Below are 22,698 nucleotides of genomic sequence, written 5' to 3'. Positions count from 1 at the left end.
CATAACAACATGCAATTTGGTGTCTGCCCAAATCCCTTGCAGTGCCATGAGTGCATACATTCTTGGCATGGTTGGCCCATGGTTGGTATCAAAGCCCTAACTAGCCCTGGCAGCATCAATTGACATGTTCTACACATTGAGCTCTACGGGACCATGCTTTGATTGATTTTCACAATACCTCTTAGGGGGGAAGCAACAGTGGAGCTAGCATGTAAGAGACATATAGACAGGTATGGAGCTAGCATGTAAGAGACAGAGACAGGTGAGGGATAGAGAGGTCCACTCAGTCCAGTTTGGGCCTCTCTGGTTGGAACAATGGCAGAGGGAGAAAAGTCAAATGATCCAGTGACAAATCAGGAGAAAGACAGCAGACAGCCTGGGGTGAAACAGGAAGTAATGGATCTTCAGGACATTGGCAGCACGAATTGAACAGATTACTGTTCCAGATTCTGACGGAAAACCAATCCTGGCTCCATGGCTTGTGAAATCCAATGGTAACCCCCCGGCTGTCATGGCCTGATGGATATCAAGAGGAGGCATATAGATGAAGGAGGAGCTGGGCTGGAGGAGAGGTAGCCTGCTGTAGTGGCTAGGTATCATGCAAAAAAAGGAGAAGACGGGGAGGAGAGGAGCATGGAAGAGAGAGAGTGGTGGAAGAGGAGGTAAATAACGGGACTGAGGTCAAAGCTTTCAATTTACTCAATCCAAAATTGAAACTCCAATTAACTTACTAATGACATTCATTCTCAACGATCGCCAATTATTCTCTAGGACAAAACAATTACAGTTTTTTAATTCTGAAGAAAATCAATTTCCTGAATTGAGTGAAGCGAAAATTAATTAATTCCCAACCCTGCTTTACAGCAAGAGCTGCATCAGTAAAGACAGAACAGAAAATAATACAGCCCACACAATACACCATGCAGGTTGTCAATCAGGATTCAAGCGATATTCTCTCCCTTATACATTCTTATCTCTCTCTCTCTCTCTCTCTCTCACACACACACACACACACACCCACACACACACACACACACTGTATTTTTTTTGTACACGTGGCGTTGCAGAGTGAGCTGAGCTGTGTTGGTGCGAGTGGATGTGTGACCTTGTTGTCGAGCTTCATGCTGGAGCAAAGAGTGGGAAGGAAGAAACCAAACAATATACCTACACATACACAACAAAACACACACACTTCATATCTACACACACGGATATGAGAATGGATGTAAAAGGTGGAGTTTCATTGCACACACCCTCACGCAGGCAACATTAAAGTATAATATAAACATAATACAAACTCACATACACATAGATGAAGGCACTATTGCAAGCAAAGTCCAAGTACTATTTGTGACAGAAAACATCAAGACCCTTCTCCAAACCCACTGCCGAGGCCCTTGGGCTAGATGTTAGGGTCAGAGGAGGCAGGTGAAGACAGACACAAATGCCCGCCAGCAGTTTTCGAGTACTAAGTCTGTCGTTTTTGTCTTTGTCTTTGTCTTTGTGTGTGTGTGTGTGTGTGTGTGTGTGTGTGTGTGTGTGTGTGTGTGTGTGTCTGTGTGTGCGTGTGCGTGCATGTGTGCGCGTGCGTGCGCGTGTGTGCGTGCGTGCGCAGCTGGTTCCTGTCTGCTGAAGATGTGAAGAGTAGAGAAAGTCCGAGCTGGACAGTGACACAGGAAGTAGCCTGGGCTGGGTAAGCTGACTTCCCAGCATCCTGTCTGTCTAAACAGAGGAAGAGAAAGTGTTGATTCATCTCTCCCTTGCTGATCACTCCCTCTTCTCCTCTCCCTTAAATTCTATAAGGGGGTAGCTCCATTCATGGAAACTGAAGCCAATGTGGAAGTGCCTTAAACCTGCATTCCTTCTAATGGCCTGCAGGGGGCTGCAAAAAGAAGTCTGATTGTACGGAAGTCAATGGGAAAATGACTCTACTTCTCACTTGATTTATTACCTCAGTAAACACTTTTCTAAAGAGTTTATGGTCTGAAACAAGTTTCAAGTCTTGTTCAATACAGCATGATGTTCATTTAGTAAATTATGGTCCCATTTTGAGTAAAATAGACGATAAGGCAGACTATGTTTTGGGGCATGAATGACAGGTTGCCTGTCCAGTAGGGATGTCACAATATATCGTCCCACAATATATCGCGATATCAAAACGTGACAATATGTATCGTTGAGATGAAATCTCATATCGCGAGAAAAAGAAGCTGAACATGGTGGCACTGATCTGCCTCTGATTGCATGCTCGCTCTCCTTTTCATTGCTTTGTTTGAACAGACGAGGGACGTTACAGACACGGAGGATGAAAATGGTGAAATTACTCAAATTAGCGTGGAGGATGCCCCCTCAACTTACAAATCGATCGCAAAAAAATAGTTAAAATATCGTATCGTTATCGTGAACCCAATATCGTGTATCGTATCGTATCGTGAACTGAGTGTATCGTGACACCCCTACTGTCCAGTGATCGCACAACTCGCCGATCGTGAACCAATTGCAGGCCTCTTCTTCTTGTCCTCAAATTTATGTCACTTCTGGCTCCAAAAAAACAAGATGGCGACGGTCAAAATACCAAACTCGAGGCTTCAAAATGGGAGTCCACAAACCAATGGGTGAGGTCATAGTAGCTACGTCCATATTTATCATAGGTTTATATGGGTATAACCACTAGCTGATTGTTCAATACACTATATGTCACATGGTTTGCCAGTTATCTCTGTGTCATTTCCCCCTATTCCTAAGTCTGCACTTTTGTATCTGGCCTGTGTTTGTGTGGGATGACTCCGGTAAGTGAATAACAAGTGACTGTGACGAGAAACACGACCTTGACATCCACATGGCTACGTGAGCGGGGGAGCCTAACGTGGCAGTGATAGGTGAAATAAAAACAAACCCACTGCTGACGAGAAACAATCTAGCCCAAGGGTTAGACACACAAACAACCACACATATACACACATGCATGCACGCACACACACACACACACACATGCACACACACACATGCACACGCACGCACACACAGGCGTGTGCACACTATTGTCCCCCCCTCCCTTCCCCCAGGCAGCAGACAAGGCAGTACATTCAGGGCAACACAGAGTTAGTCCCTTCAGAAATCCATTGGATCCTCCTCCGCTAGGCTAGGATTGGCACTGGTCCTGCCTCCGCCTTTCGATGGCGTCCCATCGTCGCCTTCGGGCTTTGCCTCAGGAGGCGGGGTCAACCCCGACCCGCCCTCCGGCGCCCCCCAGGGGTCGTTGCTTGGCGGGTAGAAGTCATCGTCGAAGCCGCAGAAGCCTTCGTCCACGCCGTGGTCGTAGCGCTGGTAGGTGGAGGCGCGCACCTCGTTCTCTCTGGCCGTGATCTCCAGCGTGCTGTGCCACATGCCGTAGCCAAAGTAGATGAGCACACCTTGAGGGACACACACAGAAACACACACACACACACACACACACACACACACACACACACACACACACACACACACAAATTAATTCAACTCTGGTGAGTCAGAAGAAGCAAATGTACGAACACAGTAAAACCAACTATCTACAGTAGCAGTAGCAGGGTGCTGCTGCTGCACCAACACCAACACCAACACAAAACAATATGCTTGACACCAGACTCAATTCCTGTAGTTCTACCTTAGCACAAGCAGTAAAACACTAACAGGACTAGTGGTGAGATGGACTACATCCAGGCTACATGCACACACACTAGGGATGCACGATAATTATTGGACTGATAAATTATCGGCCGATATGGCCATTTTGCGTTATTATTTATTATTCAGATAATGACCTTTTTCCGATAAATTAACAGCCGATAACCAGGCTTTGTTTTTGCCTCGGAAGCGGAGCTATTGTTGTCGCACGCTCGTGACATCACAGCTGCGACGCAAACATGGCTGCTGCCAGTATGTTGCTGTTTTTCAGTTTCAGATGATCACAAAGCTACTGTAATTTGCAATCCATGTCCCGCACGGGTTCCGAGAGGAGGGGAAACATCTAAGCTGGCATTACGTTAAACCAAAGCTGGCGATGATGCAGCGGATTTGTTTGTTGTTTACGTTAGCTGTTGTTAGCGAGTGTTAGCATTAGCGCAGCGTTAGCTCAGCATTAGCGTTAGCTCCTAGCGCGGCCTACACTTCAGCCTCGCCCGCTTGGCAGACAAACTGCTTGTGACATTTACAGTCTGTGGCTTGTGATCAAACAGGCCCGCAAAAGCACTTCATACTCACAGAGCTGGCGTACACATATAGAAACTAATGGAAACCCCATTACCCGAAATGAAACATCCAGGGATTGTGTATTTAACTCCAAAAAACAACTCGCTAACGTTAAGCTAACCACACTAGCTTGGAGTCCCACTATAACAAAGGGACTTTGGAGTTGAGCTAGCTGCTGGACAGAGCCATCTAACAGAGCCAATAATAAGGAAAACAAAGGCGCAGTCGCGGACATTAGGCTACATAAAAAGCATCAGTCAACATCACATAGTGTCTTTTCAGCATTTTTCAGTAAAAAGTGAAACAACACAGATGGTTTATAGTGCCTGCCCCATTCATTGGGCCCAGGCTACCATTCACTGAGAACTGGAACTAATGCAAAATTCGAACAGATCAGTAACATGACTAAATGAACTAAAGTAACATGAACTAAATTACTATGCCTTTTGTCATTGTGTTTTATCTGCAGACTAAGCAGTCATTGGCTTTCCGTTCTATAAAAGCCTTTATTTTTGTATTGACTATAATTGAGTGATACACTTTATTAAGTTTTCTTTGTTTTGTGTTCACAGTGATGTCAGTTAGATTTGGTTAGGTCAGAGTTATGCTCACTACATCTGCCTTTTTTTTTTACCCCAGGTGTGCATAAAATACAGGTTAAAAACAAAAACAAAATATATATATATTTTTTTATTATAATAGTTATCGTATCGGTTATCGGCCAGGAGAAGCAGATATTTATCAGTTTATCGTATCGGTTGAAAAAAAATCCATATTGTGCATCCCTAACACACATATACAAGCACACATGAAAACACAGAGGCGCACATAGATATGAGTGAGGCAGAAACTGGAAAGAGCAGAGATTCCCATGTGCTATAGCATAATAAACACATTCTCATACAAAGTGATAGGGTGGTCTCACATTTGAGCCAGCAAGAATGACATATATCATTTCACTGCTTAATATCAAATCATGGAAAGTTCTCAACTGTCTGCTATCATAGCGTGGCAGCCATCTTCAGTTGGTACTCCCAGCCGAAGGCCTATCAGCTGCCAGCCGGCTGCATCACCAGAGAACTGAACTTGAAGGTTTTACTCTGGGAACCCTACTTACGCAGGATGACGGTCCCGGAACGCAGCGTGGCCTGCCCCCCGCCCAATAGGGCAGGGGGCATAGGGTATTATTTCTTAATGCTTAACTGTTTTGTTTTTTTGATTTTACTGATTATACCATTACAGCTACATGAGAATCTTACAAAAGTTAGATAAGATTGCCGAGCTCTACTGATTATTTATTTTATTCATGACAGACTTGATGACACATTGATATTGACGCTCCTTAGTCAGCTTCCAAATACATGTTCTCCTACTATTCTCTGCTCCATGAATCATGCTGCCCCATCTCCACTGCTCTGCTCTCCACTGCATATTGCAAGCATTTTTTTAAGGGGAGCTTGAGGAGGAATGCCGTTCTCCCTCTCGTTCTCACCGTTCCCTCTCAATGTTTACTTGGGAACTTGGTTAAGTCAAGTCAAGTCAAGTCAAGTCAAGTCAAGTTAAGTTAAGTCAAGTCAAGTTAAGTTAAGTTGTTTAATCTGCAAGGATCTGGATGGGACCTTCAGGGATCTGTCATGGCCCAGACGCCAATTGAAGATCGCTGCATTGTAGGAATAAGGAAGGAATTATGTCTAATTCTGTTTGAAAATAAAAGTGGAAAAAAGACGAAACACCTAAATATAAATTGTAACATGTCAACTCCAACTATGATCCATTGAACTGGGGAGCGCTTACCGATGAAGCACCAAATGGCAAATCGTATCCAGGTGATGGCAGACAGTTTAAGCATGAGGTAGACGTTGACGAGCATAGCTGAAGCGGGCACAAAGGGCACGCACGGCGCCATGTAGGGCAGCCGCTTAGGGTTCTCTGGCTGCTGGAGGATGATGATGATGAGCAGGGCGATGGAGACGATGAGGAGAATTAGTAGCAGCAATGCCCACCAGCGACCTTCCCCAATACTGTCCGCTCCTGAGAGAGAGAAGGGGGGGTGGATAGAGAGAGTGAGAGGGGGCAGGAGGGAGAGAGGGGGGGGGGGGGGGGGGTAGAGAGAGGGGGGGAGGGAGGGGGAGCGAGAAAGAGAGAGAGGGAGAGACAGAGAGTTAGTGAATAGGTGAGAGATGAGATTTTTTGCTGGAAACTAGGTTTATGTTGGTAAGTCCAAGCAGAAATGAATATTGTAGATAAATAGATTGTAGATCAATATACATACATCAGAGATGTGACCGAGTTGAGCCCCAAGTCAGTCTCAAGTGTTCAAGGACAAGTCCCAAGTCTGAATCGAGACTACCAAGTCACGTCCATGTCATTAATGTCAAGTCTAAGTCTCAAGTCTAAATGTAGAACACCAAGTCAAGTCATCAAGGAAGAAACAAAAGAAAAGAAACAAAATATCTAGGTCTCAGACTTTTTTTGTGAAATGTGATTTTAATAGGATAAAAACTTGATGAGTGCATCATGAGTTTGATTTCAAAAGTCAAGTCAAGTCATCTCTTCTTGCAGCAAGTCAGATCTCAACCAGTTAAAACTGTTACTCGAGCATGACTGGAGTTCATGTCATGTCATGTCATGTCATGTCATGTCATGTCATGTGATGTGATGTGATGTGATGTGATGTCATGTCATGTCATGGATCTGCACTAAAAGTCCTGCTGGAATTGGACTCAAGCCCACCTCTGACAAACATCAATATACACTTACACTGTCCTGTAAATCCCTGACTGACTTGATGAGATAGTAATAATCTGTATCTATTTTGACAAAAGTGTCTTCTCACCGAAAATGATGAAGGAGCAGAAAGCGAAGTTGAAGATGAAGAGGAGCAGCACACACACAGTGACTGTCTTTCCCGTGGCTGGAGTCGGCCTGTCCATCTTGCCCGGCAGGCCCAATCGGATCCTCAGGGTGTAGTAGCGTGGTCCAATCAGCTTCTTCAGGCGCCGTGACATCCCGCCCTCCGACTCCTCCGCTTCAATGCCGGTGGTCATATCTACTGTGCCGTAGTTTGGGTGGCTGGCGGTGTAGGCGGTTTTATCTGGTTTGCCAATCAGCATCTCGTTGTCACCCAGCGACGGCAGGTTTTTAGCCCCACAGGTGTTGGTGGGCGGGCCTCCGTACTCGTCGGCCTCGCTGGTTGGCGAGCAGGCATCTTTCTCGCACTCGGCCAGAACGCCTTCCTTCCTCTTCTTGTTCTGCTCCTCAGACAGGAAGTTGACAAAGCCGTGGATGTCGCCCTCAGGCTGGTAACGCAACAGCAGAACACACAGGCTCACCTGCAGACCAAGAGGAGAAGCCTTGATTTTCACTTCATAGCAGAAAGACGTGACCTTAATATCAAATGAACAAGAGGTAGGTCCTTCTTCCTACTACTGTATGTTCACTGCCCCCCAGCTGTCAATTTCATTCTCTTAACATTCTGTCAGAAGAGCAGCTACACAATATCATGTGATTGTATTTAGTTGTTGGAATCTATAATAGCCTGAGGTGGGATCGTTGCATGATAAGGAACTTCAATATGACTTCCACAGATTTCACAGATCATTGCATTCTTATATTGTGAATTTTCAGTTTGCAACATACAGAGAGAGAGTGATAGTAGGGCTAAGAAGGACAAACGCAATCTGATTGGTTCCCATGAAGACCAAATGATTTTAGATCGTCAGTCAGCCATACTGGAAGTCCACTGTCAACACAGACTGGAAAACCCGAAGGATAAACCCTTGTAACGCTGACATGCAGGGGTAGAGGCAGACAGGAAGAAACGCTAGTGAGTCGGCTGCATCCTGCAAGCCCCCAGATGTCTGTGTATCTATATAGTATCAGTACCCGTCCCCCAGATGGTCTGTGTACATCTATCAGTACCCGTCCACTCACCAGGGTGTAGGCCAGCAGTGTGCCTATGGACATCATCTCGATGAGGTCTCTGAGGCTGACCAGGAGGGACAGCAGGGCGGCCAGACAGCCTGACACCACACAGGCCACAGCAGGCGTCTCTGTGTAGGAAGACACATTGGCCAGGAACCTGCACACAGGCAACATAATACACGACTGGAGTGAGACACAGACAGGGGTGTCACAATATCAGATTTTCACTATACAATTATCATGGCCAAAAGAATTCACGATAACAATATCATCACGATATCTATGGAACATTTGAAAAAATAAAATGATGATAATGCTACCATTCAAATTCACCTTTAAATGTGTTTATTTTGTGTTTTGTCTCTTTTTTGGTACATGAATTACACTCAAAACATGAGCGTAGGGAGGTGGCGAGAGAGTCTGTAACCTGTAAGAGGCGCGGGATTATTCACACGGTATTATCTGTATTATTAACATGATATAAAAAAGAATTAATCTTATCATCAGTATCGGTAAATCACGACACCCCTAGAGACAATAGTACATTTTAGCCTGATTGATATGAGAATAAACAAAAGTGAAAAACTGTGTGACTGTGTGTACTGACTTAAACAGCAGCCCGTCCCCGGCCATGGCGTAGATGACCCTGGGCATGGGGAACAGGGAGCCCAGCAGAGAGACGCTGAGCCCGGCGACGGAGCCCACCGCCACAATGTACTTGGCGAACATGCAGCCGTGCAGGGCGAACATCTCCATCAGCGGGGCATCTGCATCGATCTCATCGTATGGCACCATCAGAGTCAGGATCACAGAAACCTGCAGGGAGACAGAGAGAGGCTGTTAATACTTCATAGTTCTGCTCTAACATCAAATAAAATGTAGAGGATCCAGTCTGTAAAGGTGGTCTGTCAATTTTATTTTATTTTCTTGGGGAACAGTAGTATAGTTGCTTTATTCAAATGGTGGAGACCTCATTTGTAATCAGAACTTCAATTGAATCCTGCATGCACACTTTTTCATAATGACTTCAAACACGCACATATCACCATGTGAGAACTGTTTCAGCTGTTGGGACTAAAATAAAGAGCCTGGTCTTCTACCTGTTCTATTTTTAAAGCGTCTTGAGATAACTCTTATCTCAAGTTATGATTTGGGACTATTTAAATTTAAAATTGATTAATTGATTGATATATATCACAACACAGCACAAAAGCACATAACATGTAGCAAATGCAAGATGTGTATGACTTCTCTCTCTCTCTCTCCCTCTCTCTCTCTCTCTCTCTCTCTCTGCGTGTTTTTGATCCGTGCATCTGACGTGTGATATCATGCAGGGCCATCTGTCACAGATAGAGGGTGTGCTGCAAAGAGGGGGGATTTGGATGAACAGATTATAGAGGAGTAATGAGAGTAAGAGAGGGGGAAATAAAAAGACTAACCCTCACCGAGAGATCAGTATCGTTGCCTGTGCCCTTTAACCTCTGTGTTAAAGGGCACTGTCCCTGTGCACTGTGTGTGTGAGTCACAGGCACTGTCCCTGTGCACTGTGTGTGTGAGTCACAGGCACTGTCCCTGTGCACTGTGTGTGTGAGTCACGGGCACTGTCCCTGTGCACTGTGTGTGTGAGTCACGGGCACTGTCCCTGTGCACTGTGTGTGTGAGTCACGGGCACTGTCCCTGTGCACTGTGTGTGTGAGGCACAGGCACTGTCCCTGTGCACTGTGTGTGTGTGTGTGTGTGAGGCACAGGCACTGTCCCTGTGCACTGTGTGTGTGAGGCACGGACACTGTCCCTGTGCACTGTGTGTGTGTGTGTGTGAGTCACATGCACTGTCCCTGTGCACTGTGTGTGTGAGGCACAGGCACTGTCCCTGTGCACTGTGTGTGTGTGTGTGTGTGTGTGTGTGTGTGAGTCACAGGCACTGTCCCTGTGCACTGTGTGTGTGTGTGTGTGTGTGTGTGTGTGAGGCACAGGCACTGTCCCTGTGCACTGTGTGTGTGTGTGTGAGGCACAGGCACTGTCCCTGTGCACTGTGTGTGTGTGTGAGTCACAGGCACTGTCCCTGTGCACTGTGTGTGTGTGTGTGAGGCACTGTCCCTGTGCACTGTGTGTGTGTGTGTGTGTGTGTGAGGCACAGGCACTGTCCCTGTGCACTGTGTGTGTGTGTGTGAGGCACAGGCACTGTCCCTGTGCACTGTGTGTGTGAGGCACAGGCACTGTCCCTGTGCACTGTGTGTGTGTGTGAGGCACAGGCACTGTCCCTGTGCACTGTGTGTGTGTGTGTGTGTGAGGCACAGGCACTGTCCCTGTGCACTGTGTGTGTGAGTCACAGGCACTGTCCCTGTGCACTGTGTGTGTGTGTGTGAGGCACAGGCACTGTCTCTGTGCACTGTGTGTGTGTGTGAGGCACAGGCACTGTCCCTGTGCACTGTGTGTGTGAGGCCATGCTGTCCTTGTATGGTTAGTGTGTATGTACAGTCAGAGTCAGAGTCCTGCACATCTTCAGGAGTCGTGACTCGACTTGGACTTGAGCGCTGATGACTCGGACTTGGACTTGAGCATTCATGCATTGGGACTCGGAAGTTGGAGACGAGGACTCAGATTTATTTTGATAAAGACCTTTTTTTCTTTTCGAAATAGGTCCTAATAATTTGCCATAAGATATTGATAGCTCTATTAATACTGTGACATTATTCAATTTCATGGGCAGCACGTGTGTTCCACTACATGCAGAGTCAAGCTCATGTTCAGTAGGCTGACTCAGATTCCCACTCAGGTAATGGGGACTTGACTCGGACTTTATTTGGTGACTTGGACTTGGACTTGAACACTGGGGACTCCAGACTCGTCTTGGACTCCAGGTATAGTGACTTGACTACAACACTGAACCAATGTCACCAAGAGAAATTCCAGCACGTGTTGTACTGACAAGCATAGGTGTAGTGCCCGTAGAACGCGGGGGAACGGCGTTCCCATACTTCTCCAAGGGGTATTTTGTGTGTGTCAGTGTGTGTGTGCATGTGGAGCCAATAAAACGAGTGAAACTGGGCAAAGTTGTCGTTCGTCTTATATTTAAGGTGGGCTGAATGATTCACACGGCATCAACTCGCGGCTTGAAGGAAGAATGATACATTCCACCTTAACTATATTTAAGGTGGGCTGAATGATTCACATGGCATCAACTCGCAGCTTGAAGGAAGAAGGAAACATTCCACCTTAACTATATTTAAGGTGGGATGAATGATTCACACGGCATCAACTCGTGGCTTGAAGGAAGAAGGAAACATTCCACCTTAACTAGCTGGCTTTTTCAGCATCCAAATGTTTTTCTTCTCCCAGTACCTCACTATAACAAGTAAAGATGAAAAGGCAGGCAAAAATCATTTCATTTTTTGGACCAACTGCTACAAAGGTACGTTTACAATCATGAAGAAATAATGTTAAAAGCGTGTTTCTTTTCAACACTGTTGCATCAAAAGTTAGCGTTAATCACCCCATTGCAATTTGCATCGCCAGAATTCGCCACAAAATGGTAGTTACTTACTAAAAATGCCACCCGCCGTGCCAAATGATGACTTAGCGAATAAGCTAAGTCGTGTGTGTCAGTGTGTGTGCGTGCGGGGAGGGCGGGGGGGTGGGGGGTATTGTTGGGACCTGTGCGGGTGTTGCCCATATACTGTAGGTGCGTTCTTCTCCACTTCTCCAGATAGCACTACACCTCTGCTGACTGACTAGTCCAAGTCTTTTCAAAACTCGAGACATGAAAGAGCGGTAGAGAATGAGAGAGGGAGCGGAAAATAATTTGATGAAAAATGGGGTAACTTAGAGATATGAGATATGAGAGAGAGAGAGAGAGAGAGAGAGAGAGAGAGAGAGAGAGAGAGAGAGAGAGAGAGAGAGAAGTGAGTTTTGTAGTTGACGATGCCATCTTGGCCCCCTGAGGCGATGCTGAAGAAGTCTTAAACTCACTCCTGATAGGCTACTGCTCCATCGTACCCATAGCAACAACCAACCAGCATGAACGTGCCAAAGGTAGAAATGTGCTGGGCACTGTGTGCAGAATATGTAATGATCTGAGATGAGATACTCACAGGCACAGTTGCACTGCAGGGGGGAGAGTCTTGAACTGAGTGTGGGTGTACAGCTTATAGGAGATTACAGTAAGACTCCACTTCCAGCTGGCTGGACGACTTTTCTAGAATTTTAGGGTGTGACCTCAAATCTGTATTCATAAGTGTTTAAAGGCTGGATCTGTATTCATATACAGTAAGTGTTTAAAGGCTGGATCTGTATTCATATTAAGCCAACTTCAAAGGCCGACTGGTGCGTCGCCTCACGTCACCTGTGTCGGGGCCAAACCGTTGCACTTGAACACACAGCCAAGTCTACAGCCGACCGTCAACTAGCCTAGTAGGTTCTGCACCTGTGTGAGACCTGCTGTATACAGTGCAGGACTGCAGATATACAAACCAGATAGATACATGAAACAAAGCAGCGTTTGCCTACCATTTTCACATCACTCTCGCTCACCTCTGAAATGGTTTCGTAAAATTCTAATCAAGAATATGTGTATCACATGCAATGGGTTTCGTAATATTCTAATGTCAGATGTTTTTTTTGCAAAGGGCACTGGTGTTTTCAGCTCCCTGTTCTTTTGCTTGTGGAAGAAAGGAAGAGGCGGAGGTGGAAAAATAAGGAGAACTCGCACTAAATGGTTTGACAGCGACAAGCTCATGGTGCTGCAGCTGAACAGCTACTAAATAATAAAGCAGCTATACTGTAGCTCTTTCACATGTTGGTCTTCTTGAAATTGAAAATGAGAATCGGGAATAGGGAATAGGGAGTTTTCCAGAACTAGAAATCTCGTGCGCTACGCACGCTCGATTCCTAGGCTCGCCCACCGCGCGGGCTCGCTATCCTCGCCTGCAGCTCGGCTGCTGCATGGCCTCGCCTGCTCTATTGACATGCGCAGCGCACAATTGCTCACTTCCTCCCTTTTGTATACTAGTGATACTCACAGAGACGTAGGCAGTGAGGCAGGTGATGAGCGAGGCAGTGATGGCGTAGGGGATGGAGGTGTTGGGACTCTTGGCCTCTTCTCCTGTCGTTGCGATGATGTCAAATCCAATGAAGGCATAGAAACAGGTGGCTGCACCCTGCATCACCTGGAACAACATGCAAACAAGTAGACAATGGCTTATACAGCTCAACAGTCACGTGACATTTCTTGCCCCGGAAGTGAGTTTCCCATTAATTTTCTCCATAGACATTTCAAAAAACCTTATTCGCCTAATGTTCCAACACAGGGGTCGTCAGCCAGTTACTTCCTATTGTGTTTACACTTCCTGTGACAGTACAGTACTAGTGACACAACTGGGTCAAGTGGGCGGGGCAACATAAGGTGAATACTGACGTGGCCTACTGAATCACAAGTGACATTTCACTTGGAGCAAAAACAAAAAATAAAGACGGGGGATCTAAAATTCGTTTTTTTCCCCCAATGTTATTTTTCATGTTTGCTCCAACTGAAATGTTTTATGGTCACTCATGATTCAGGAGGTCACGGGTTGGCTTAGTTCCAGCCTGAAAACTTTTTCAAAATAACTATTGAGAAAATAAATGGGAAACTCACTTCTCGGGCAAAAGATGGCATGTGACTGCTCAGCTCGAAACAGATATCTATGTATCTGTCTGTCTGTCATTCTGTCTCTGTCTCTGTCTGTCTGTCTGTCTGTCTGTCTCTCTGTCTCTCTGTCTGTCTGTCTGTCTGTCTCTCTGTCTCTCTGTCTCTCTGTCTGTCTGTCTGTCTGTCTGTCTGTCTGTCTATCTATCTATCTATCTAGGTTGGATTGGTTATTGCCTGAAGTACTGGCTAGAAAATGTACTTTCCACTCTGTTTCATCTGTGTGTGTAATTGCTACATCCACTCCAGTGAAAATATAATAATGTAAAAAGCTGGCAAGAGCTACAATTAAACAAATTTGGTCCACTCAACACTTCATTCATCCAATTAAACTTAATTTCAAAAAGATTACACAAGAGTTGTTTTGTGTGCGTGTGGGAGTGCGTGCGTGCGTGCGTGCATGCGGGCATGCGTGTGTAATGTATGTGTGTGTGTTTTCTACTGCGAAGTGCTGCTGTACATTGTAGGAAGGTGAGGACACCTTCAAAGGGCTGTTTGAAGGTTAAGACTTGGTTCTAAGGGTTAGGTAACAATCGGGTTAAGCTTTTAGTTGTGATGGTTAAGGTTAGGGTTCATTGACATAATGCATTGCCTAACCCGGTTAGGGACTGCATTATGTCAATGAATGTCCTTACTAAGGGGCCCTTTACACGAGGACGGTTTCCTATGGTGATGGGGAATTCTTTTTTTGGAATTTGCGCTTAGGAAATGACACATTTTGAAACCACCCTCCAGAGTGAAATTCTTGGTGACGCTGCCTGCTGATCGCTCCATGTAATCGCTTTGAGACGGCTCATTTCAGAAACTCTGATGTGCCTGCACACCCAGAAAAGTCACACGGCAGACGTGCTGTGTATTTCTGATACCGTTTTGACTAATCCTGGCTTCCTCTGACGTTAATAGATCAATAAAATGTTTTCCAAGTATTCCTAGGCTGCAAACTTGTTTTAACATGCAAATCGGAGTTGTTTCTGATGAGAATAAAGTAACGTTAACGCTACGTTATGTCAGACTGTTCTCATCCCCCATGCCAAAGCCCCCGCCTCGGCCATGAGAGGCTCAGAGCACTGCTGCTGCTCCTGCGCGTGCCCCCGCGGCCCATCACACTGCCACCTAGCGACCTGGCATGTACATTACAGGCGTTTTAAAAATTCAACAGCGCTCATGTAAACAGGGAGAAGGTGTGAAGGAAAAGGTGTGAAGGAAACGCTATTGTGTCGTTTCTTCCAGAAACTGTCCTCGTGTAAAGGGCCCCTAAGATAGCTGTACAAAAACTGTGTGTGTGACAAACGTGTGTGTGCGAGCACGCATGAGCTTACCCCCGACCAGCCGAAGGGCAGGAATCGTCCGTCGTTCCAGTTCTCTCCGTTGACGAAGAACAGGCCGGCGACCATCATGAACACCCACACCATGAGGTTGATGACGTTCAGAACGTTGTTGAAGCCCACAGAGTTCTTCACGCCCAACGCCACGATCACTGTCACCAGGATGGCTATCAGCAACGCCAGCAGGTCTGGGTAGGACTGTTCCCCTTTACCTGTAGAGCATACACGCACACGCACGCACGCACGCGCACACACACACACACACACACACACACACACACACACACACACACACACACACACACACACACACAAATATGATTGTATATATAATATAGGAGGGGAGAAACAGCAACATAATTCAACAAATACAAGGTGACGAGAATTATCTTAAAAGTGAGGAATGGTGAACTTGTGAATTTGCATGAACTATACTATACGAGAGAAATAACATACTGTTTTGAACTTCCAAGGACTACTTTTTTATTTCACATAGGAAGTGAATGTGTTGGGCAATGGTAGAGTGTGTACAGTACAACTACACGTAACATCACCTGCACAGTGGATGAATATGTGGTTGCTCACCTGAAATAGTTGATAAAATAATAATAAACGTGGCTATTTCAGTTTGATATCTATTTTTTAAAGATATGAATCTACAGACATACAGTAATAAAAACCATTAACAACTTTTTACTATGAAGAAGTCTGTTTACATTGGATAATGTGCGTTGCCGCCAGCGATCATATATTATATGAGACTTATATTGCGCTAAATCCCACACTTCCCCGTGTGTCGAGGAGTTGTCATTTTTTCCCCAGCAGGAAAAGGAAGCATTAATTTTCCTTTATAGTGTGGAACAGCTGTGCTGCTTGTCATGTGACCACTGATCTGTCAGCAGTCAGCAGGAAGAGAGTGACAGGGCGAGGTCACCCAGAGCCATGTGACTGGCACGCACTCCAGCTATAGTATTACAGGGGATTTACCGGCTTCCCCGTCACACGATGACTTGGAAAAGCTCTCTGTGTGGATCATTTGTATTTCCAAGATGCTACTGTACAACCATCATACAGTCATGTGGGTTCCAACATATAGGATGACACTGATGTGATGACACTACACTGATATAGTGTGACACTGCCATTCAGACGTTTCCTGGCACAACAAATAATATGGCACAAGTTGTGTTATTTCAACGATTGAATTACTTTCACTGTCAGTATGATTGCCAATGTTTATGATTGTAACAATCAGACGCAGTGGCTCATATTGCCAGTGTTCCTTCCCATGTTAAAATCTATACATTTGAGCCGTATACTCGGGAATGCTGAATTTGCTTCACTGTTATAAATTCTAAAAGTAACACATCTTGTGTGTTGTTTCTGACGGAACTGTACGCCTGGAATGTGCAAATGCTCAAATCTCATAGGTAACATTGGCCCAGTGCCAGTCTTGTTCATATGACCTTATACCTGTTGACAAATAGCTTTATTATATTTTATCTGCATTAATATAATGATGTAATCATCCAGATTTTGAGTTCCTTGGCTCCCAAACTGCAGACTGAATGAACCTGTCAAACTGCCAGAGTTTTCTCCCCCATACAGTAGAATATAATATTCATGACACTGACGCCAAGGAAAAAGCACTGAAAAAACATGGCAACAATCTGTTCTTTTGAGGCAATGGCAGCGTATAGTGAATCCATCTTTCAGCCGGATTTTCATGTTGTGTTATGTGATATAAAAGTTACTGAGGCATAACGCTGAAGCACTTTAATAATAGGGCTGTGCCGATTCACTTATCTCCCGATTCGATACTATCACGATACTTTGGTGCCGATTCGATATATATTGCGATTCACGATTATTGCGATTCTACGATTATTGCGATTCGATATTACGATTTATTGCGATTTTTGTTTATTTTTTTCTTTTATTTTTTCAGTTTGTTTGCTTTTTTACACTAGATTAGAACATGGGAAAAGTTGAATCATACACTAGAGACTGTATATTATATATCATGAGTAGGGCTGGGCGATATAGTTAAAAACAGGGGCGGACTGGGATCATAATTCAGGCCGGGCATTAGATACCAAGCAGGCCAGGCCGATATGGGCCAACGCGCGTGAAATTTGGGCCGTTTGAAGCCAGATTTGGGCCGTTTGAAGTCCAATTTTACAATGAGATGCACCCACTTTAACCCTGAAGTGTAATTATTACTTCAGACTAACTAATAAAGTAATAAAACCACTAGTAAACCAGTAGGCGGCGCCTAGCCTGCTGTTCAGTGAGTGGCCTGACTGCAAGCACCAAAAAAAAAAAAAAAAAAAAAAAATTTTTTTTTTTTTTTTAACACATTGACTGCCAGCCGTTTTTTTCTTACTGTAGGTAGCTTCTGCCAAGCCGTTTTTTTGAGGATTGTGGCTCATTTTACAAGCGCCGAGGATTATTTTCTGCTTGGAGTTTGTGAACATACAATATCTCAAAAGTACTAATAGAATGTGTACTTTCTCTGTCTAAAAGAGTTAGTTTGTAGAGTTAGTAGTTATGTAAGCATTATCAGTTGAATACAGCATGGTTTTAGCATGAGAAAAAATATTCAGAGATAAACGGCTTTTTGTGAAATTCGATAGAGCTGTCACTTTAACCATTCATTTTTGGCTCTCTCTCTCTCTCTCTCTCCCTCCCCCTCTCGCTCGCTCTCTCTCTCTCTCTCTCTCCCTTCCCCTCGCTCTCCCTCCCTCTCTCTCTCTCTCTCTCTCTCTCTCTCTCCCTCCCTCTCGCTCTCCCTCCCTCTCTCTCTCTCTCCCTCCCTCTCGGGAGGGAGACGCACTAGGTTTAATCCTAGTGAGAGGGGGAGAGGGAGAGAGAGAGAGAGAGAGAGAGAGAGGGAGGGAGGGAGAGAGAGAGAGCGAGAGAGAGAGAGAGAGAGAGAGGGAGAGAGCGAGAGGCAGAGTTGCTTCAACTCCTCAACTCCTCCCTCTTCTTGGCTGCCGCGGCCGTCACAGTCTCAGTGCTTTTGCTGCTCTCCTGTGCCTGTCTGCAGGCTGCTGTTTGAGGAAGTCGGCATGGATTCGCTCGCTTCTTGGGAGTTTTGGTTGAGAGAAGCTTTTGCGATTCTGGTCATATTTATGCTGCGTGTTTCAAAGTGTGTTCCACCTGTAATGTATTATGTAAATTTGCAATCCCGCATCGCCAGCAATCAGTGCGAAAACGAGAGCGTTTTCCCCCAACCATTTTCATGAGAATGTAATACTGTAAAATCGCCTCGCCATTTCCTTGCTCCCTTTTTCTTTGATTTCGCTCGTCTGGGGGAGCACTGTCAACACTTAGTGGGTCGGTAAAATAGATTATACACATTCAATACCTCCAATAATTGTACAGGAGACGTAAAAGGGATTGATCAACGCCCCACCGTCAAAAAAAAAAAAACGATTTTTTTGACGTATCCATACGTCGCTGGCAGTCAAGCGCTGGATTTTTTTTGACGTATGCATACGTCGCTGGCAGTTAACGTGTTAATTTGCGATTATCGATTCTGGAATAAAAGATCGATCCAAAAAATCGTGACATTAAAAATCGCGATACTTAGGTGAATCGATTTTTTCTCCCACCCCTATTTAATAATATTCAACATATATATTTCCCCTGTGATCCATTTCACACCCAGTCATAAGACAACCATACAGCTGCATGTCTCACACTGCCAGAGAAGTTACTGACAAGAACCATTATTGCCTTTGGATGCATTAAGGCTCCTATATGCATGCAAGGATTATCTCTCTCTCTCTCTCTCTCTCTCTCTCTCTCTCTCTCTCACACACACACGCACGCACGCACACACACACACACACACACACACACACACACACACACACACACACACACACACACACACACAAACTATGAGTAACAACAAGAAATATTTTGTCATAAATTGCTACATAGGCTACTCGTAGAGAAGTGGAGGAGTCAAGAGGGTTCTCACAAGTGTAGCGACACGAGCACACATCCTCCCTGCCTCCCCACTCACCCAGGCCGCTGAGCGTTCCCATGTGTGAAATCATGAAGTTGCTGATGCTGTGATTGGCCAGCGAGTCCGCCATGCTGCTGAGAGCCGACGCCCCCGCGGCCGTGCCAATCAGATACTCCAGAATTAGATTCCAGCCAATGAAAAACGCCACGCACTCCCCCACTGTCACGTAGCTGTACGTGTAGGCCGAGCCTGTGGTCTTAGGCACACGCACGCCAAACTCCGCATAACACACTCCTGTGGGAGACACACGCACACACACGCACGCACACACACACACACACGCACACACGCACACACACACACACACACACAGCAGAAATATATTTCAACATTCATACTCCAGTAGGAAATCTTATAGTCTAATAAGGGAAAGGCTTAGCCCCTGTTCACACAGCACGCCGAAGCAACACTCAACCTATGCTGTACCTACGCTGTACCCACAAGTTTCATTTAGGCGTCCTTGTTAACAGGTGAAGCCGTTCACACCACCAGTGCGCGTCACGCCACGCCAAAGCGATCACTCAGGATTGACGCCGAATTTCCAAGCGTGACGCTGAAGCCGTGAAGCCGTGAGGCATGAAGTCAATGGGAGTTGTGGGCGGGTTCAAGGCGCGAGAGTAGCCGCTGAGAGGAAAAGAGAAGGCGTCTTGTGTGAACAGTAAGGTGTACGTTCAGCTTGTGCCTGCTTCAAGCTTCAGTTCTGCTTACGTTCGGTGTCCTGTGTGAACAAGGGCTTAGTTGAAGGTATTGATGGCATTAAGTGTAAAGATGTCCCTGGAGCACCCTCTAGTATTATGACTTTGCCCTCATAATGTTTTTGCCCTTGTATTAAGTGCTTACTTATTACAGTAAAAGGCCTTTCATATAGATCAGTTATCAGCTGAATGGTGATCAGAATGACAGTAACCTTCATTCTTCAGTATGCTAGACTGCCTAATCGAATGAGTATGGCCGAAAACTGCAGAGCTGGAGAGCCCCCGATGGTGCAGTTCTAGACGGAGCAGTTCTAGACACATACGAGTAGACCCCCAGTTTTAGACGTAACAATGGAGCCATTTCACAGCAACCGTTTTGAGGTGGTAAAAGCAGACTGTAAAGCAGCTGTAACTAATACCATTAATTATGCTTCCATTCTGTTAAGATGTTCCAGCGCCAGGTGCCTTCATTAATGATTACGCCTGCGTTACTTCCTGCTTTACCACCTCAAAAGGTTGCTGTGAATTGGGCCTATAGATTCTATAGGCTCATTTCTATAGTGTAGAACCTCCTTGGATGTGACACGGAGCTAGAATTAGCTTAAGAATATATGTGACGTTTGCGGGTGTAGTAACTAGATCTGTCCATGGATTTTTTTTATATACTATATATAGTTAATTATTTAACTCGAACCAAACCATACCCCTAACCACCAAGTTGTTTTAGTTGCCTAACCTTAACCAAGTTGTTTTAGTTGCCTAAACTTGGTATGACCAGGCTGCCCTGTAGTATCATCTGTTGTCTCTGGGAGAGATTAGTGTGTGTGTGTGTGTGTGTGTGTGTGTGTGTGTGTGTGTGTGTGTGTGTGTGTGTGTGTGTGTGTGCGTGCGTGCGTGTGTGTGTGTGTGTGTGTGTGTCAAGTCAAGTCAAGTCAAGTCAAGTTAATTTGTATAGCCCTAATTCACAAGCATGTCTCAGAGGACTTCACAGAGAGTATGTCTAGCTAAATCTAGCTAAACAATTACAGTACTAGTAATAATAACAACATGATGATGATGAACAATCATATGACAGAGACAGAGATAAAGGGAGAAAGGGGGCAATGTGGGGGAGGAGAGAGCAGGGAAAGGGAGGAGGTGGGGAGGGAACAGGGGAGGGAGAGAAGGGGGAATGTGGGGGAGGAGAGAGCAGGAAAAGGGAGGAGGTGGGGAGGGAACAGGGGAGGGAGAGCAGGGGGGATGTGGGGGAGGCGGAGTGTGTGTGTGTGTGTGTGTGTGTGTGTGTGTATGTGTGTGTGTGTGTGTGTGTGTGTGTGTGTATGTGTATGTGTGTGTGTGTGTGTGTGTGTGTGTGTATGTGTGTGTGTGTGTGTGTGTGTGTGTGTGTGTGTGTGTGTGTGTGTGTGTGTGTGTGTGTGTGCGCGTGCGTGCACACATACGGGTGTGCGGGTGCGTGCGTTTGCTCCAGTGCTCACCCGACAGTATGGAGGCCACAGCGGCGATGATGAAGGACACGATGACCCCCGGCCCGGCCATCTCCTTGGCGACAAGCCCGGAGACAACGTACATGCCCGTGCCCACGCAGCTGCCCACACCCAGAGACACTAGGTCCACGGTGGACAGCACCCGGGCCAGCCGGGTCCCGTGGGCGCCCGTGCCCGCCACGGCCGAGTCCAACATGGACTCCACCGGCTTGGTCCTCAGGACGCGCGACGCAAAGGTGTTCCAGGCCGCGCCCCACTGCACCTTGCGAGGGTCCAGCTTGCCCGCCACGCCGCTCATACTGACGGCAAAGCAGAGGAGAGGAGTGGGAGGTCACTGGCTTTCTGGCGCTCTCCCCGCTCTTTACTTGACTTTTCTGTGAGAACGGAGGCGTAGAGCACCGTGGAAGAAGTGCTATTCCTAAACCAGATGACGGCAGGGTGAGATGAAAGATTGGAAAATAGGATTTTTGGATTGACCCACGTCCTTCCTTTTGCGGTTGTCTTTCGCTCTCTTGTCCCGGTTTAGTGGAAGGCCATGTTATTCTTTCCCCACATGGTGAGAGAGATCGTTATCTGCAACAACAAAAAAAGAAGCATTTCAGAAGCATTTCACACTACATGATGCTACATTGTTCATAATGACACAATGAACATTTTTGAGTACACCCCCCAAGGCGCAGATCGGCCTAAAGCAAGGGGTCTATTGTATAGATTCAACCACAAACAAGGTGCTAATTGACAGTCCTCTCCCCCACAGCCCTGTTGCTATAGTGACCGCTCATTAGCAATGGCCACCGTCTGTCAATTGTGTGTTGTGTGTGTTGTGTGTGTGTGTGTGTGTGTGTGTGTGTGTGTGTGTGTGTGTGTGTGTGTGTGTGTGTGTGTGTGTGTGAGTGAGGTGTGTGTGAGAGAAAGAGAGAGTGAGAGAGCGAGCGCAATATTGACGTAATCATATGCACATTGTAATTTAATTCTGTGCATTCTAATAAACAGTTTATTGCCTCTGTATTGTGTATACATTATGTAAATGAGGGCATACATATGAATAGCTGTTTTGAATTTGCTGTGTGTATGTGCAGCTTCTTTTAACACATGAAGATCCAGACAGCGTTGCAGTGATTTCTAAAGGGTCATATCTTATTCCCAGTGCAAGTGCAAGGGCACTACGTTTGCTGCTAGTTTCTAACACTCAAAATCTCCCTTTTTTATTACCACTGGGTCAGTACATCAGGGACATGTTTCAGCGACCCAGTCATAATTAAAAGAGAAAAAGGGATATTTTGAGTGTTAGAGACTAGCAAAGATAACGCCTGCCCTT

At 45.8% G+C, this 22,698-nt stretch overlaps 1 protein-coding gene across 1 annotated transcript; it reads right to left on the bottom strand.

The window, feature by feature from the left end:
- Positions 1-3,111: 3,111 nt before the first annotated feature.
- Positions 3,112-21,678, bottom strand: slc7a14a (solute carrier family 7 member 14a; the record flags this gene model as incomplete). The annotated part of the gene is made up of 9 exons (XM_083633298.1): positions 3,112-3,413; positions 6,025-6,261; positions 7,067-7,562; positions 8,164-8,311; positions 8,762-8,970; positions 13,173-13,319; positions 15,157-15,374; positions 19,199-19,435; positions 21,372-21,678. The coding sequence occupies 9 exons, from the start codon at positions 21,676-21,678 to the stop codon at positions 3,112-3,114; spliced, it is 2,301 nt and encodes a 766-aa protein (XP_083489424.1).
- Between the last annotated feature and the right edge of the window lie 1,020 nt (positions 21,679-22,698).

The sequence above is a fragment of the Poromitra crassiceps genome (assembly GCF_964638095.1).
Source record: "Poromitra crassiceps genome assembly, chromosome: 3".
Lineage (NCBI taxonomy): Eukaryota > Metazoa > Chordata > Actinopteri > Beryciformes > Melamphaidae > Poromitra > Poromitra crassiceps.
Note: the sequence above shows the minus strand (reverse complement) of the source record. Positions and strands in the feature narration are given on the sequence as shown.